Below are 18,804 nucleotides of genomic sequence, written 5' to 3'. Positions count from 1 at the left end.
AAATAAATAAATAAATAAATAATTATCACAAATTGGTAATATAACTAAAGTAATTATGAAGTTTTTTTTTGTAATTATGTTGACCTCATTAAAGACAGCTTCATACTTCTTGTCCCAGAGAGCCTAATAATTTTTTACGGTTTGCTTAAGGGAATATTCAAAAAATGTAGTTTTAACCTCAAAGAAACGAGATCAGAGGAAAACACTACGAACAGAAATTATGAAGCTTCCACGAGAACCTTCTATATTACTTAAGTACTTCAACATGCTTCAAAATTCTCATACTAATAAGGTAAACGAATTGTACCATGGCAATCAGATGAATCATACAGCTTGAGGCACAGGAATACGATCAGGTAATTCAAGAAATTACAAAGCTTCTTTGAACTGAAAAACTTCTTTAAATTTAAAATGCAGCGTTAACTAGTTCAGTGGACGAGTAACTATTAAAGTAGACTGCGCCATTCAGGGTCTCCATTTTCTAATTATTCAAAATGTATTTTTCGTTGTAATTAACTTACTTCTAATAAAATAAATATATTATTATAAAAAATATGCTCTACTTACCGTACAATCTGGCCCTAATCAGTCCAACCCTCTTAGGAGCCCTAAATATTTTAACCTTGGGCTCATGGGCCCAATAGTCCTCCAACTGTTTCTTCAAATGGTCCATGTTGGAGTAGTCATCGACCAGGATAATCTCGTGAATCAGTTCTGGAGGCGATCGGTCTAGTACCGAATGCACCGTCCTCAACAGCACCGACCACGCCTCGTTATGGAAGCATATTATCACGGAGGTTTTTGGCAAGTTTGAGAGGTATCTACTTGTGTCTTTACACCTGTAATAAAATTTATATCTTATAGGATTGGGATTCATTATTTTCCATTATACATTAATAAAATCATACTAATTTAGAGGCCTGCGAGATACATTTCTGTTTGAAACTTCATAATCAAGCTTTCAATACACAAAATTCTGGGCCAAGGCATCACGCAATTTTTTATTGGCAATTTACAGATATATTTACACGCGTCTTTACATTCGAAAAACTCTAGTGGATATTATCTGGATAATAGATCGGACTGCGCCATTTTCAATTATATGCCAGCAAAACGTTTCGGTACATCAATCATCGATAAATACGTATGGGCGCAAGTTTACCCCAATGCCTTTTCGATTGCCGGAAAATATACAAAAAAAAACCCAATTTAGTACTTGACTTAATAAACGAACGGGAAATAAAATGAAATCGTGGTAAATTGAAAAAGTTGATACTTATGTTTGCAAAAATTATCGGCTCTATATTAATGGCCTATGTCTTTAAACCAATGAGAAAATCAACCTATAAGTTATGAAATCACGTAGAAATTCTGTAATATTTTACAATGTTAAAATAGTGGAATCAAGATGATTTCTTTTATTTTGATTTCTAAAATAAAAATGATACATAAATCAAATGTTACAATTGCATCAAAATCAATAAATAAAAAATACTTAAATCAATAACAAAATTAATTAAAAAAACATATTTAAATTTCGAATTTTACATTAGACACGGTTAATACCACCAAGTTGTGTCAAAATTAATGTAAAAATTAACGTACAGAAAAAATTGTTGACAATTTTACAATATAGGAAATTACGGAGTCACGTGGAAATCAATATAAAAATATTATAAAAATCAATTACCAAATCAATGTTTTCATATTTTAACAACGTGGATGTCAAGGTATACAATTTTATATAAATGAACAAATCGAGGTATAAATCAAGAAATCATGTAAAAATTAAGCAATTAAAAGTTATAAGAGTTTATTAAAAATTAGTCACGGTTAATATTACTAAATTGTGTCAAAATGAATGTAAAATCTACGTAAAAATTAATGAAAAAACCAACCTATAAATTACGAAATCATGTAAAAATACTTGACAAGTTTACAATGTTTAAATCAATGGAAAATAACGGGACACGTCGAAATCAATATCAAAATTAACGTCTCTATATTTTTTTAACGTCGAAGTCAACGTAATTATCACCAAATTGAGGTATAACATAAAGAAATTATGGAAAAATTAACACGTGATTATTCTTGTGAAAATCAATATAAATATGTCAAAAATATTAATGGAAAAATCAAACTTATTACCTTGTAATAAAAAGGTCAAGAAATTACATAATCGACCTTTTAGAGATTAGAATCGACAAGATTACATAAAAATCAATTTAAAAACTCTCTAATTAATAGCAAAATTAATAAAAAAACATATTTAAAATTAAAACTCTACAACGCTAGTGACGGTTAATCTCACTAAATTATGTAAAAATCACCGCGAAAAGTTAAAATCTTTAAAATTTTACAATGTTTAAATCATGTCAAAGTCAATATAAAAATATTACAAAATTCATTTTTATATTTTTAAAACTCAAGGTAATTATTAAGAAACCAAGGAAAAGTCATTGTCTAAATCACAGGTTTAGTACGTCAAAATCAATGTAAAATTATAGAATCACGTGGAAATTTTTCAATTTTAAACAAATGATCAAATCAAGGCAAAAATCAAGAAATTACGTAAAATTGACCAATAAATCAACTTAAAGTAACGTCCAAATCATAACGTTATTACATCTAAGTCAACGTATAAATTATAAAAATACGTAGAATTAGTGGAATTAGAAAAATAGTACAATTTTAATCCAATTATGTATTGAATCAACGAAAAAACCAAAAAAATACGTAAAAATTACTGAATAAATCAACGTTAAAATAACGGATATATCCATATGAGTGTTCCACAAATATCAATTGCAAATTAAATCCCTTTATATTGTCGTAATATAAAAATCGACACCAAATTACACAATTACATTAAAATTTATTTAAAAACTAGAAAAAAAAGTAGCAAATTTAATGAGAAAAAGTATTTAAATCTAAAACTTTGCTAGTGGTTAGTCATAAATAATGTCACTAAATCATGTCAAAATAAATACAAAACTATATCTATGAATTACGAAGTCATGTAAAAATTCTCGACAATTTTACAATTTTTAAATGGAATTTAATATAACATGGAAATCAATATAAAAATCATTGGAAACATTATCGTCTTATTATTTTTACAGCGACCAAGTCGACGACTGGGAAAATCTCTACAATTTCAAATCAAGAATTACGTAAAAATTAACCAATCAGATTCACGTGAAAATAAATATAAACATGTAACAAAAAGCAATAACAAAATCCCCCCTTTACATTTTTACAACGTCCGAGTAAACTACAAATTAGTGACAAAATTACGAAGTCACATAAAAATCATTGAGACTAATGAAAGAAATGTAAAAATCAATGAAAAAATTATTAAATCATATGACGAAACCAATAAAAATTACTCAGTGTTACTTTTTTACTTACATTATGTTTCAATATTGATCGAGGAGGAAGCTTATCACCCTATTTACATACTTTTTGAATTGCTAATGTCTCCTTCTATGTTGTGATAAGATTAGAAAGTCGTCATGACTCTTGCCTCCGAGACGGTTTTAAGGGATGAATTTAAAAAGAGGTTCACTCAAACTCGTCTTTTAAATGAAAGGGGGTTCAAGTACATTCAATTTAGTCTTGAAAATTCAATTAAGAGGGTGAAAACCGTGCGGTCAATACTTTTAAAGATTGCTTTTTTAGGTATAAAAAAACCGAATAGCCTCAAATTTAGCTACGTTAAGGGTATGAATTAATAAAAATTCACATACAAAAAACCAATACTTCTCAAACAAAACTTTTAGAATATACTATAAAAAGAGGAATTTGGATATTTTTCTGCCTGAATTTTATACGTTAAAAGTTTGTTTTTTTAGTGGCTTATTAAATTAATTTTTTTACACATTTCTTTGAACACTGTTAAGCTAAATTTGAAATTAATAATTTTACCTATTATTGATTTCAATTCAAAACCATAAATCGAAAAATTGAACTTTTTATAGGGCCACTAAGGGCTTGTAATCAATTTGTTTAATGTTGCTTTACGAAACTTTAATTTTTTTTTTTAATTCCAGTTTTTTTTTTAGAAAATCGAATAAAAACAGACAAATATTTAATTTTCATTTTAGGGCCAAATTAAAAATAAATAATTTTTTTATTCCAGGCAATTGAGTTTCATTGGTTTATTTCAGGCATATGACCATAGAAACTCGAAAGAACAAGGAGATTGGGATAGTTATAAATAATACCGCAATCTTACTAGCAGTGCAATTAGAGCAGAAAAAAAAGCCTATTTGACCTACAGATTCGAGAACTGTACTCACAAAGAAGCCTGGAAAGAACTAAAAAAAATTACAATTCTCATAAAAAAAATAAACAATTGAGGACCGTTTTTTCAAAACTCGCTTTGTCCAAATTATGCAAAATTGAGTTTTATATCGTTTCTACATAATTTCGACCTTCCGCATCGATTGAAGAAGTCGGTTTTTGCAAAACTCGCTTTGTTTCATGCAGAATAACGTTAGATTTTTTATTTGCAAAACTCGCTTAATCCCAACCATAGGATATATCAAAACTTGCTTTATCCAGTACATATTGATAAATATATACATAAATAAAACTTGATGCATTATAAATTTACATTTCGTGGTTCGTTTAATAATCGTTTATTTTGATCTTAGTTTGGTATAAGTAGCAAGCCGATGCACATGTGTTTCGCAGTTTAAAAATGTCTGAATATTTAACGAATGTCGTAGAAGTGCCTGGAGAACGCAAACGAAAAATTCTGCGAAAAAAATCAACTCGATACACGGAAGCAAACGCGGGGGTATTGGATATTGTATGCTCACATGCTGAGCAGTTAAATAAGAAGCACTACTGTTCAGTAGCAATGCTGACACTCGAAGATTTGGAAGGCACTTTGTTTTTATTCTATATGTAAAGTAAGGCCTTATTTTAGTTTTATTTTTTTTAGATTTTCGGAAGCTTTTGTATCTAAATACCAAAGAATCGCAGGCTGCATTTTTGCTCAAGTATATGAAGGTTAGTGCACCAAAGCGGCACCGTGTTGATCCTGATACCGTACGATGTCCGAAAAATGTATCCGTTAGGTCTGAAATCAGAAAAAACGAGTAGTAATAAACCACTGCAGATTTGTGCAAAATCGTTTCAGTCGATTACAGGTACTATCCTTTCTATCCACGCAATAATAACTGTATTTAATAACGTTTTATTTTATTTAGGTGTATCGAGGGACCCGACCGGCTTGCACGAATAGCTCGTCTGTTTTTGGAAACTGGCCAAACACCCAAAGAACAAAGAGTGGGTAACACAACCAAAGAAGATGATAGGAAGGTGACTGCAGATGTGATTAATCATATAAAAAAATATAAGTGTAGCGATAGTCATTATAGTCGCAAGAAATGCACCCGAGCGTACCTGTTACCTGAGTTAAATTTGTCCAAAATATACGAACGTTTCAGTAAGGAGAAAAAAAATGCTCCATGAGTAAATTTAAAAAAGTATTCTATGGGCAATTTAATCTTGGATTTGGCTCTCCTCACAGTGACACTTGTTCAACTTGCAAGGAACTATTGATTAGAGTGAAAGTGGAAAAAGATTTGGAAAAGATAAATGATATTAGAACCAAGTTAAGAATCCACAAACTGCGTGCAAAAAGATTCTTTGAGTTAATGAAACAAAAAAATGAAATTGACATCACTTTTGATATGCAGCAAAATTAACCCATACCGAAACTATCCATAGGAGAGGTTTTTTACTTAAGGCAAGTGTGGCTTTATAATCTCTGCATTATGAATAATAACACTCCAATAGATAAAAATAAAATATCGCTGTACACATGGCTAGAGACACAAGCTGGAAAAGGAGATAACGAAGTAGCTTCTGCGTTATTAAATTATCTGCAAATTTTGGAACAAAAAATAATTAAAGAGGAAAGAGAATGGGAGCCTAAGGCACTTCGTCTTTTCTCTGATTCTTGTGCGGCGCAAAATAAGAATTCCATACTGATAGCAGCTTTATATAGATTTTTTGAAAAATCGAAAGTTTTTTTCAAAATACAGCAAATTTATCCCATGCGCGGTGCGGTCACAGCTACATGCCCCCAGATAGGGTTTTTGGGAGAATAGAAAGAGAATTTCATTCAATTCAATTTTAAGTAAACATGGACATGTAAAAAAGTGGGGGAGCATTGGAAAACTTATGATTATAAAGCTGAGTCTGTTAATATGACACAATGTAGAATAATAGAATATCGCAAAGAAGGAGGAAAGATAAATGTGAACGTTAAATCCACATATACTGGATGTGCTACAGAAGTAGAAATATTTAAAAAAGGGGTGAAGACCTTAAAGTTATTAGACAAAGCATTGAAGAGATTCTAAAGACAAATCATGTTAAGAGGTAAAGATAGCAGATATACGTAAAATAATAAAGTACGTTGAAAATGCTGAAGACGATTTTTACAAGGAGCTTCTCGGGACAACTAATGAAAACCTTACCGAGGATGACCACTTGCTAGAGGGTGAGAATCAAGACGAAATCCAGAATGAATAAAAAAAAAATTTTAATAATAAATATTTTCAGTTTTAAATTAAGGATTAAAATATGATTATTTGTTTGAATAAAATTGGATAAAGTAAGTTTTGGCATGTTTAATTGTTTAAAAAAAATTGTATGTTACATAATCAAACATAATCAAAAAGGCTATATAATAAAAAAATTTGAAATTTGGAAAAAGTGAGTTTTAAAAAAATGGTCCTCAATTGTCTACGTCCTTACAAAACGTGGATAAATTAAATAAATTTTTTACTAGCATAAACTATAGCAATGCAAATAGTCCAAATGAGGAGTTTATCAGGTTCTTTAAGGAACACAGAATTACATTAAACACAAGACACCGTATGTATCTTAAACAAAATAAAAAGTAAAGCTTTTTGGAGCTGACTATCTAAATATAAATCTTATTATGCTATGTTGCCCTGCTATTCTTGATCCACTAACTCATATCATTAATGTATGTTTGGAAAAAAGCTATTTCCTTATTAATGGAAAGAAGCCAATGTCATACAAAGGAGTTTAATTAAATTCGTTCTATATCTATTCTTCCAGTATTTTCAAAAGTACTGGAGAATATTGTGAAAAGCCAAATATTGGAATATTTGAACCAAAACAATCTGTTATAGTTTAGGTGAAGTTACTTGGACAAGTATAAAAACTAAAAACGTTTAGCACGCGACGTTTTCTTTATAAGGCATTGGTGTGCATATAATTTTCGTTTCTCTGGCTTAATATATATAGTAAAAATGTAATTTTACAACCAACAAAAACATTTATCAAGTCATGCAAAAATCGTGGTTAGATTTAATGACACATATTTTTTACACAGTTTTTTTTTAATTATTAAAAAAACTGTCAAAAAGGTGGGTGGTTAATAAGTGGGTCTTAAATAATGTCGTGGCCGTGCTGCAATAGAATATTGTTATACTTGCCTCCGCTGATATTTGTTTCGATAAGCCCAAAAATTCCCGCTGAACAATGAATTTTCATTGAAATGAAATTGACAATGAAATTTTGGGCTTATCAAAATCAAATATAAGTGAAGCTAACTACATATTTATAATTTTTTACATCCAAAAATGCTTACCTATTTAGCATCACTATTTATCTCTTCAGAACTGGATTGGTCATTGGCATGAATTATAATTGCATTCATTCGCGGTATCTATTATATCTAATTAAATTATTGTATTTAAGACTTATTGAACTTACATTAAAGTAAATATAACGAAAGTTAAAAATTTAAGTTCAAATATATTTTAAATATGTGAATAAGTATATTTTCTTCTTCTTTTCAATATTTGAGCGTACGAGATAGTATTTTCTAAATTGATATTTAATATAAGTGACATAATACCCAAAATAAGTGACTCGTTAATTTTAATGTCAAAAATTCCATTTAACCTTGAATTTTTATCTTAAAAAATTGTACTATTTTTTTTTTTATTTAGCAAATATTAATGATATTTTTTAACGTACATTGTATTTAAAAATTATATTTCAGGTTTAAAATATATTAAGGTCAAAAATGACACGTGTTAAGAAATTGATACTCTCTTAGAATTTGATCGATAAAACGATCATTAACTAACAATTATGAAATGGCTACAAATGTTTACCACAACTATTCTATTAATTATCACTAGTATGAAAGGCCGCAAAAATGACATTTTTATTGTTCAAAAGTTGAGACGAAAGTAAATAAAACAAAACATCAACAGTATATAACAAATAGAATAACAACAAGAAATACAGGATATAATATAAACGCGAAACCGATTTTAGGGTGAGCCAAGTCTGCACCATGCTAATTTTAACACATTTACAAAATTCAAAATTGTTTTAATTATTACCATATACAGACCTATATATTATGGCACGCATCTTAAGAAATGGTTGATTCTTCACAACATTATTTCCACGTGCAAAAGGAGTGGTCCAATAGCGCCCCAACAAGAAATATAAATTTTAATATTTTTTATACAAATTTTCAAATGGCACATTTTCAGGCTTAAAAATGCGAAACTTTACCCTAAAATTAACAATTTTCGTATCTCTTATATTTACCGAGATCCCAATAGTGAGCTAGGAATTTGTAACACGGCGTATAATATATAATATCTAGTAAAAAATAACATTTATAAATAATAGAACACAATAAAAATATTTTATTTATATTCGTTTATTTTAAGAAAACTGTAAAATAACAATAATGAAACGTATCAAATAATTGCATTTCCTATTTTTGAGCGCGCGACTGTGTTTCCTATTCCCGGCCCGTCCATAATTCAATCCCAGCAGCATCGAGAGAATCTCGTGTATCTTCGTCTGTTTCACGTTATCCGCGCCGAACTTGCCTATCTTTATGTGACAAATATTGATTGTTGAACGGGCCGGAGGCTGTGGAAAGACTCGAATCGACCGTAAATGTAATTTAATGCGTATATGTAGTATGTTGATTGTATTTTGTACATACCCAATTTTGGAGCTTGATCAAGTAACTTCACCTAAACTATACCCGAGAATCAATCTGGATTCCGTAGAGTAATCTGCTAAAAATTTAGCAGATTAAACGATAGGGCTTATTATCGATAATAAACTAAGATTTAAAGAACATATCACTATTAAGTTAAGAAATGGATATTCTGCTCTGAAGTCTATATTTTCTCTCAGGCATTCTTTAAGCCCTAAAATTAAAAAAATGCTATGTGATTTGTTACCATTAAAGTTTTGTGACACCATCCATGGCACCTGTTTAGATTATTCTGATGCGGTCAGAATTCAGAAGCTTCAAAACTGTTGTCTAAGGCTTATTTGTGGTGTAAGGAGGATATACCACATATTTCATAAGTTAACTGAAGCAAACTGATTGAATATGCACTACCGACGAGACTTATATACACACTGTTTTTTTTACAAAATTCTTAAATTTAAAACACCTCCATATTTATTTAAAAAAGTCAAATTTCGTACGGATGTGCATAATCTTAACATTAGACGAAAGGATCTTCTAACTATCCCGTCGCACAATGAAAAATTATTTAAGAGGTCTTTTTCATATTCGATTACTCATTATATAAATAAATTTAAGATTAGCCAGTTTGCTTCCTACGAACTAACTTTTAAGCTTAGAATGAAGCGGCACTTTCTAAGTCAAATACAGCTCTGATGTCCGATTCGTTATGTATTTTTGTTTGTTTGTTGAATGATCTCCAACACCAACCTGAATGAATCATTTGAGACTCTTTATAGGGTAGTTTTACGTGTGGGAGAGATGCTTTCTCTATCCTTCTGGTATTAATGTTTTTTCTTTTGCTTTTCTTTTGCTCTTCTTGACGACTTAATGTTGATTATGTGATGTAATTTAATATTCAGTGTATGTAATCTGTAATATTTATTAGGCAATACCTAGGATTCAACAGAATTCAGGCACTATTTTGTTAAATGGTCCTGGAAGTCTGAATTAATGGTGGCCTGTTAGTTACCATATAATTAATTAGTTTTAGCAGTAATTTATAATGTATTATTTTGGTAACTAATAAATGTATTATTATTATTATAAATGCTTAGATTGTGCTACTTATAATATGAAACTTGAAATATTATATTGTTTTATTTCGGGCATTTAAATAATATATTTCTTTTTTCCAAGCAATTCAATATACATATTTTTGTAAGCAACTAAAATATGTATTATTTTAAAGACTTGAAAATCATAGGAAAAAAGACATCTATAGAACAATCTTTTAAAATTAATTTCAGGCAGTTGAAAGTACGTCAAGGCAATTGAAATATTATTTTTTATTGGAGCAGTTTTTTCCTCAAAAAATAAATTCTTACTTCTTTAAAATAAAAGTTTAGAAAGCCTGGAATCTTTTTAAAATTTGTATCTGTCAAATCAGATTATTTTCCCTATAAATTTCAAATAATTCCCTTAGAAATTAACTGAAAAAGTAGATCAGTAAACACTTAATCAAATTTGTCAACAAACCAAATCCCTTAAAAAAGTTACTTTCCAGAAATACAGCGACCAAATAGAGTCGAACTCCGACAAGACAATGCGGTGTGTGAAACTTCCAGAAACTTCAAAGGAGAAACTTTTCTCGTCTAGAAGAAAAATTCAGTTTACTTAATAATAGTTAAAAACTTTATATGAGGGTCCGCGGAAACGACAAAAAAAGAACCAACCCCAATCTAAAACGATCTCTGTTTTATTTTTAAATCAGTACAATAAGGGGATTTACGTTTGATGGGGTAAAAATAAAAATTTCTACGCTTCAGCTTATGTGAGGAAATAATAGGAAAAGTCAACCGGAAAAGTCCCATAATGAAAATTCCGCAGGAAGGTTATTAAATCATTTCGCGTACGAGGGCGTTAGTAATTTTAAAAACGGGAAAAGGTACTTTGCATCGGTCAACTTTGTTAATTAAAAAAGCTGCAGCCTCCGGTATCCGGTGGCGATAAAGGTTTTTGATGTTTTTTTTCTTCAATTTGGCTAGGATTTCCCTTTTGTCTATAAATGTTTTTTTACCCTTTTTAAAGACTGAAACCACACCTTTTTTTTGTGAAAGTAATAAATAACTAGGTATCGTGGCTATTTAAATTATGCATAATATTTATAAGTTTAATTTCATACTTATGAAAAGATCAACTGCCTGGAATAAATTAATAATTTATCTTTCAAATGAATTCATAACATATCCATTAAAAGCTGAAATTTCCATTTTTTTCTTTAATTACCTGAAATACAATTTTACCACTAATCTAAGTAAATCTTTTGTAGAAGCGCATGTTTTGTGAACGTAGTGATTAAAAATGGGCATTCTGTCTATTTAAATTATGCCTAATATTTATAAGTTTAATTTTATATATATTCAGGCAAAGAGTGAGACTTTTGAGAAAAGAATTATAAACTGATAACCTCTAGAAAAAAACAATAATTTTCAACTTCGTAAAATAAATTAATAATTTCTTTTTAAAGAAACTTATAACATATAAATCATCTTCTCAATAAATGAAACACCAACTGAGACAATTTATAAAATATGTGATATACTAAATTTAAAACAAATCAAAATGTTATCAAAAATAATGCTAAACTTAAAGCAAAATAATGAAGTCCACAACAACAAGAAATACAAGAATCTTCAATAATTATTATATTAAAGTAAAGTCTATTGAAAAAAGTAAAAAGTGAACTTAGAAAGTATTCAAGTAAATATTTTAATTCCTAGATCCTTTTTAATTGGCGATAAAGAAGATTATTTTATAAACCTCAAAAAGTACATAAAACTAATAGACTAAATAAAACCAACAAAAATATCTATATGCTAATTTAAATGATTAAATAAATACGCAAGCAAGATAATGAATGAAGCTATATATATATAGCTTTCGCAAATGTTTATTTTCTTCTTCAAGACTATAAATTTACAGAAAAAAAAAATATATAATTATTTTTATAGGTTTGCTTGTACAATGAAAATTCGTTATAAGTATACTTACTCATTTAATGATAAAAGTCTAATATGACGCCACATCCTTGTTGGTTTACTTAGATAAAAAACTACATATTATTTGATTTTTATAGTTTTACATTTTTTTTTTCAAATTTGAACTTCTTGTAGCGTTCCATGTCTCATTTCGACAATAATAGACACGCAGTTAGTTCAGTTTTGCTTTGGTTTAAATAAAAATTTTTAAAACGATAAAAAAATTATATGTAGTTTTTTATCTAGTAAAGCAACAAGGGTGTGGCCTAATAGACTTTCATAATTACATGTATAGTAATTAGTAGTAAGTATACTTATAACGAATTCCTATTGTAAAAGGAAACCTAGAAAAATAATTATACGAGGTACGTCCGGAAAGTAAGTTCCGTTTCTATTTATATCCGCTGCAGCGCTGCGATCGCAGTTTCGCGCATGCGCGACAGACGCTCTATCAAGGAGAAGAAACACTTTGAGTCACTTTGAGATCGCTGTCAGCCACGTATGCTTTGTTGTGCTTGTTTACAATGTCGGTGTTGATTGAAAATCCCACCGCTTGTGAAATTAGATCTGTGATTCGTTTTCTGAATTCTAAGAAAGTGAAACTAATTGAAATTTATCAGCAAATTTGCGAAGTTTATGGACAAAACGTTTTGATGATGAGTCATTAAATGGTGAGAAGATGGGTCTAACAGTTCAATGAAGTGCACGATAACGAACGAAGTGGGCGTCTATCTTTGATTACAAAAGAACTGGTTCGAGCGATTGATGAAAAGCTTAAGAAAAATCGTAAGTTTATAATTAGTGCTCTCGCTATAGAATTTGCCCAAATCTCACGATCACTAATTCATGAAATTGTTACCGAAAACATGAAATTTCGTAAACTTTGCTCACGTTGAGTACCAAAAATTCTTACTGAGAAACAAAACGGATGGGTAGTGCACTTCAATTTTAATTCCATTATGATGAAGGCGGCGAAGGTTTTTTGTCACAGATAGTCACAGGAGATGAAGCTTGGGTTTCTTATGATACTCCTGAAACAAGAATGGAGGCACACTCATTTCATCCCCAACAAGGGTTAAGCCGAAACAAATCTTGATACCTCGAAAAATCATGTGCACAGTGTTTTTGGACAGGAAAGGTATCTTACTGGTTTCTTACCGCGAGGTCAAACAATGTTCATACAGAAACATACAGATGTTTACTGCGAGACACTTAGCAAATTGCGCCACGCAATACAGAATAAACGCCGAGAATTTCTGTCAAAAGGTGTTGTTTTTCTTCACGACAATGCACGACCACACACTGCAAATGTGACGAGAAACCTCCTACAGGGATTTGGCTGGGACGTATTTGACCATACTCCGTTCAGCCTTGACCTCACTCCTAGCGATTTTCATCTGTTCTTACATCCTAAGTCTTTCTTTGGAGGTCAACACTTCAACAATAACGAAGAATTGAAAGAAAATGTTTCCATTCCACCTTCTATGAAGAAGGCATAAAAAAAATTGTGTCACGCTATGACAAAAATTTTGGCAGTTATGTGGAAAATTAAATCTAACACTCTTAAACAAGAGTTGTAGATTTTTGTGCAATAAGTATTTTTCTTGTATCTGTACACAATTTATTTTTATTACCAAACGAAACTTACTTTCTGGACGTACCTCGTATATTATTTTTTTCTGTAAATTTGTAGTCCTGAAGAAGAAAATAAACATTTTCGATTAAAGTATAACTAAGAAACTTAACCCTTTCAATACTACGGGGTCATATAGATACCAAGAATAATTTAAAAATTACTGCATCGAAAATGCTGATTGTAGTTCGCGCACGTGTCCTCTGCATGTTTACGTAATTTTTATTAGTTTATTTCGTTTATTCTGTGGATTATTTGTGTTCATGAGATTACTATAATAGAACAAGGTAAGTCAATGTATTTTTTTAACAAAGTTTTTTACATATGCAACAAATATATGCCTTCTGGGATTTATATATCCCAACAGTAATGAATCGAGGGATATATTTATCCCAGCAGTGTTTTCTAGACTAACATTAATTATTGCGTTTCCGGATGAATTGCCCTCTCAAGGAAAAAGAATTGTACGATATAGCCAAAGACTTATCTGATTTGGAGGAACCACTAGATCCTTTTCACGACAGTGATGGCAGCGCCGATTCAGACTATCAGTACTCTGATACCGACTCCGACTCCTCATTAGAAGAATCTAAAGTTGAAGAAATTGGCGAACTAGCCGAAGAGGACCTGGATAATCAAATTGAAGCTAAAGATAATTGTTATTCAAATGACGACGAACAGCAGCCGTAAATTTTAAATCCAAGTTTCGACTGGATTAGAAATGTTAAAAAATTCGTCCCAAAGTATGTCATCTCCTCGCATGAAAAACCACTGCTTACAGATAAAATAACTAAAGATTCTTCTGTGATTGACTGCTTCTACACAATGTTTTTCAAAAGTCTTATAATGCAAATAAGTCACTATACAAATCTACGTTTGAAATTATTGACAGAACTAAAAAAGAAGAAGATCGTAGAAGCTTCTCCAGGCAAAATCAAAATTATTTTAGGATGTGCCCTTATAATGTCCTATAATCGTTTGCCGACAAGACACATGTACTGGTCTAAACGCAAGTCTTTAGGTAATAGCCATAAAAGAAGTAATATCCAGGGATCGGTTTTTACTATTTACATCTAAGTTATATTTCAATGAACCCAATAAACCAAATGATGCATCAAAAGTATATCATATAGAAGAAGTTCTTTTTTGTTTGAAGGAAACTTTTCTAGCCGGGAGAAGTGACAGTACCTTTTAGTCGATAGATAAATCTATAACTAAATTCAAGAGGAGTTCTTCTCTAAAACAACACCTCCTCTTGAAACCGGTAAAAAGAGGGATAAAGTTATGAACGAGGTACCATTCCAATAAAGGCTACGTGTATGACACAAACATCTATAGTGTACCTAGACATTTGATATTAGGACAATAGTTTTAAATCTTTAAATGAATTTAGAAGTCATCTGTATAAAGATGAAAAATGGTAATATTGCCCATAGAGTTGTGTGTGTATATTAAAGTATGTTGCTTGAAGGGCAAATACGTTTATAATAACGCAGGAACGTATTCTGTATAATGGCTATATATTAAATATGTAATCTTAATTGACAATTTGTATATTTATTTCGATATCAATTAAATGTTTGCATAATTGTTGTCAATTTCCTCCTTTGGGTTCTGTATTTATTATATTTTGTGTATTTATAGATTTTTTTCCATTTGAGTTTCTTGACTGTTTAACTTTTTTATCTTAAATATCTTTCTTGCATAAGTCAAAGGTTTTTAATATAAATATATTTTGGTTTACAGAGGTCTTTTGTATAAGACTTGTTTTTAAGTAAGTCTACTGCTATCGATTTTATAATCGCGAAATAAGTGAAACTCTGTGACTCTGCTGCCTAAGTCCAAGGAGTGTTGGTGAAACTCGCTACTGGTCTAATGGAGCAGTTAATTTTGTAAATTTTAGAAAAAATATATAGGCATGGTATAGAGGAATTACAGGCAATAAGATGATATGATCAACGAAATTATATATTGACCCCGATTGTATAACCCTTTAATAGTAAGCACTGCATTTCAAAAATATGCCCACAAATTAAGCCCTCTTTAACAAGCCTGAAAAATCTATTCTCATTTTAATCTTTTAAATTCTGACTAAGACATTCTTTCTTACTCCTACTGCCTTTCTTCAAATGCTTAATTATTTCTATCAATATAGAAAACACACGTAAATACAACTCTTTCCATAGTACTTCTACTACATAAAACCATATAACCTATCAAAGTTTACTCATTCAAATTTCAAGTTAAAACAGAAAGGAACAAAAAATTGACCGATAATATCAAACGTTAAAATTTATTTCGCCGCCAAGTTGTACTTTGTCACGAACGGCCGTAAAGCTCCAAGATTTACATTTCAGCTGGAATATCCATAGTGGCCAGACGTTTTACGATCTATGAATAAGGACAGCTTATTTTCCAAATTTAAAGATTTATCACTTATCCAGTAAAAAATATCCATTTGAAGGGAATTTTTGGATCATTTTACCGTCAAGAAACATAAGAAATCTGTTGCTCCGACCGAAATCCGAATTAACGCGAGATAAGCCCCAAACGATGGCGTGCTAATTTATATCTGGCGGTAAGAAATGGCCGAATGCCTCCATTAGGCGTGTAGGCTCGTAAATCGCCCCACATTTATTAAGGACTTTAAGGGATTTACCGAGTCTTGTCACACAATTGCCTAAGGGAGAGAGCGGGAGCGGGAACGGGGGGAAGAGCAACGACTTTCGTGTTTGCCATTATTATGTTTTACGAAAAGATTAGTTCACCCTCACGATTTTAGCAAGAGATTTCGCGAATCTGATCTCGTGACCTGAATGTCTATAGAGTTCTCGTCTCGGGGGGCACTTGAAAAGTTTCGTTTTCTCGACTCAGATTTAATAGAGAGGGTTTTCCTTTATGAAGGACTTGCAAGTGTTTCTTTTTATATGGGAATATTTTATTATTTGTTGGAAAATTCGTTTTCCTAATGCCTCCGTATTGTCTGTTTCGGTAAAAGAAAAGGCAAGGATTGATGATGAGATTGAACAACTTAATTTAAGTGAAATGCAGGTGGGTGTAGATACTTTAAATGTAAAACATGACTTGATGAACGATGGAAAAATGTTTAATGCTTTAACGAAAAAGACTAAATCTACCCAAAAGTGTTACATATGTATGTAAAGCTACATGCAAATATTTTAATATTATTGATCAATTTCTTAAGAGGCCAATAAATTTTGAAAACCTGGCATTCGGGATCTCGGAATCGCTTGGAAGAATCGCAATGAAATCTCCAGAGCAGATTTATAAGCATGTGTGGCTTAAAATCAGATGCTGCAGATGCTAAAGATGAGTCTTCGTGTGGTTATTAACCATCTAACATACATCATGAATGTCTGCTTGGAATCTGGGTTTTCCCGATACTCTGAAAGACTTCAATTATATGTCCAGTACCCAAAGATCGGAATCTATCTCGTGTTGAAGATCTTAGACCAATTAGCTTGTTACCCGTTGTATTAAAGGTACTTGACAGGGCTCTTCATTTTCAGGTATTAAAGTACCTTGAGGAAAATAAACTTCTTCTATTACAGCAATCTGGTTTTAATTAATAACATAATCCGAGCTCTGGATAAAAATATTAGTGTTATATCAGTATCCCGGTATTTGATGTCCTTAACCATGATCAGCTGTGTGCTAAGTTGCAATATCTGGGTTTCAATTCCTGCTCTTACAACATCTTTAAAAGTTATTTGTCAAATAGGCAGCAAAAAGTTAGAATAAACAATGCTTTTTCTGTACCAGGGGATATTGTCTCGGGGGTCCTACAGGGATCAATTCTTGGTTCCCAGCTTTTCCTTGTCTATACTTTTAATATATTCCAGGCTGCCTGAAATTCTTATGTACAATCTTATGCAGATGATACGCAATTACTTCATTACCTTGATTCTTCAGACCTAGATGTTGCAACAGATTTTCTCCAGGATTATGGAATACTCGTTGAATGATTACAACTTAAAACTAAATAAAAGTAAAACTGAGACCTTAAGTGGAAAAATAATTTAAGGTTGAAGCTGAACCAAAGTAATAAGCAAACTCTGCTATTCTCTGAGTGCTCCAAAAATCTTGGTCTCTATATTGATACGAGTCTTAGGTTTAGAGAGCATATAAAAAAAATTGTTATAAAAGACAAATGTTAAAATGAAAATATTGTACTCAAACAACCATCTTTAAAATTTTAAATGCGAAAAAAAATTTGTGAATCTTTAGTTTTGTCAATCCTAAACTATTGTAACATTATGTACTATCCCTGTCTTGATCAAATTTGTAGAAATATGCTCCAATATGTGCAGAATATCTGTTGTAAGTATATTTATGGTTTGAGAAAATATGATCATGTTTAAAAAAAAATCAATGGTCTAAATTGGTTAAAAATATACAACAGAGTCCGATTACTTCACATCATGTTTTCAATCATAATGTTTCAAAAGACTACAATATCTATGCAAAAAGCTGATTTTTCGTGAAGAGATTCGTGATAGAGTCCCCAGAGATCAGGATCGTCTGACTGTGCCTCAGCTCTTTAAATGGTGATCACAAAGCAAGTAGTATAAGTTCCTTTAAACGGAAATTTAAGAGCCTTTTACCCTTGCAAGCATAATTAGTAAACGAATTATTATTATTATTATTATTATTTACAGCCAGTTAAGGCTCGCACTCCCTCTAAGGGGGGGGGGGGGGGATCATTTACATATCCCAGATACCTGCGATATCAAAAGGATTAAGCTCTGTGGTCTGTGTCTACCTTTTCGGTGTCCTTAAGCGACCTGAAATGTAGAGTTATCTCCTAGAAATTTCCGGGTGCTGCGAGCAGTTGCCAGTAGTACTGCCTTTTGCATGTGCTTATATAGATGTTCGCCAGTTCCTAGTTGTTTAAGGTATTCCAGTAGGCTCTTCGGTATTACACCCGTTGTCGATATAATAATTGGGATGGTCTGAACATTATCCATTCTCCATTGCCTTCCCATTTAAATTTCTAGATCTCTGTATTTGGGGATTTTCTCAGTGTGTTTCTCTTGCAGATTATTGTTGTTCGGTATGGCTACGTCAATTAGAGTTGTTTTCCTGGAAATTTTATCTATTAA

At 31.0% G+C, this 18,804-nt stretch overlaps 1 protein-coding gene across 4 annotated transcripts in view; it reads right to left on the bottom strand.

Annotated features, from left to right (window-relative positions):
- LOC126739778 (putative polypeptide N-acetylgalactosaminyltransferase 9) overlaps positions 1-18,804 on the bottom strand; it is a 501,736-nt gene that overhangs the window by 136,799 nt on the left and 346,133 nt on the right. For all 4 annotated transcript variants that reach the window (XM_050445610.1, XM_050445594.1, XM_050445615.1 and 1 more), the window contains exon 6: positions 568-839. In XM_050445610.1, coding sequence (XP_050301567.1) covers positions 568-839 — 272 coding nt within the window. The remainder of the gene's footprint in view (positions 1-567; positions 840-18,804) is intronic.

Source organism: Anthonomus grandis, chromosome 1 (assembly GCF_022605725.1).
Source record: "Anthonomus grandis grandis chromosome 1, icAntGran1.3, whole genome shotgun sequence".
Taxonomy (NCBI): Eukaryota; Metazoa; Arthropoda; class Insecta; order Coleoptera; family Curculionidae; genus Anthonomus; species Anthonomus grandis.
Note: the sequence above shows the minus strand (reverse complement) of the source record. Positions and strands in the feature narration are given on the sequence as shown.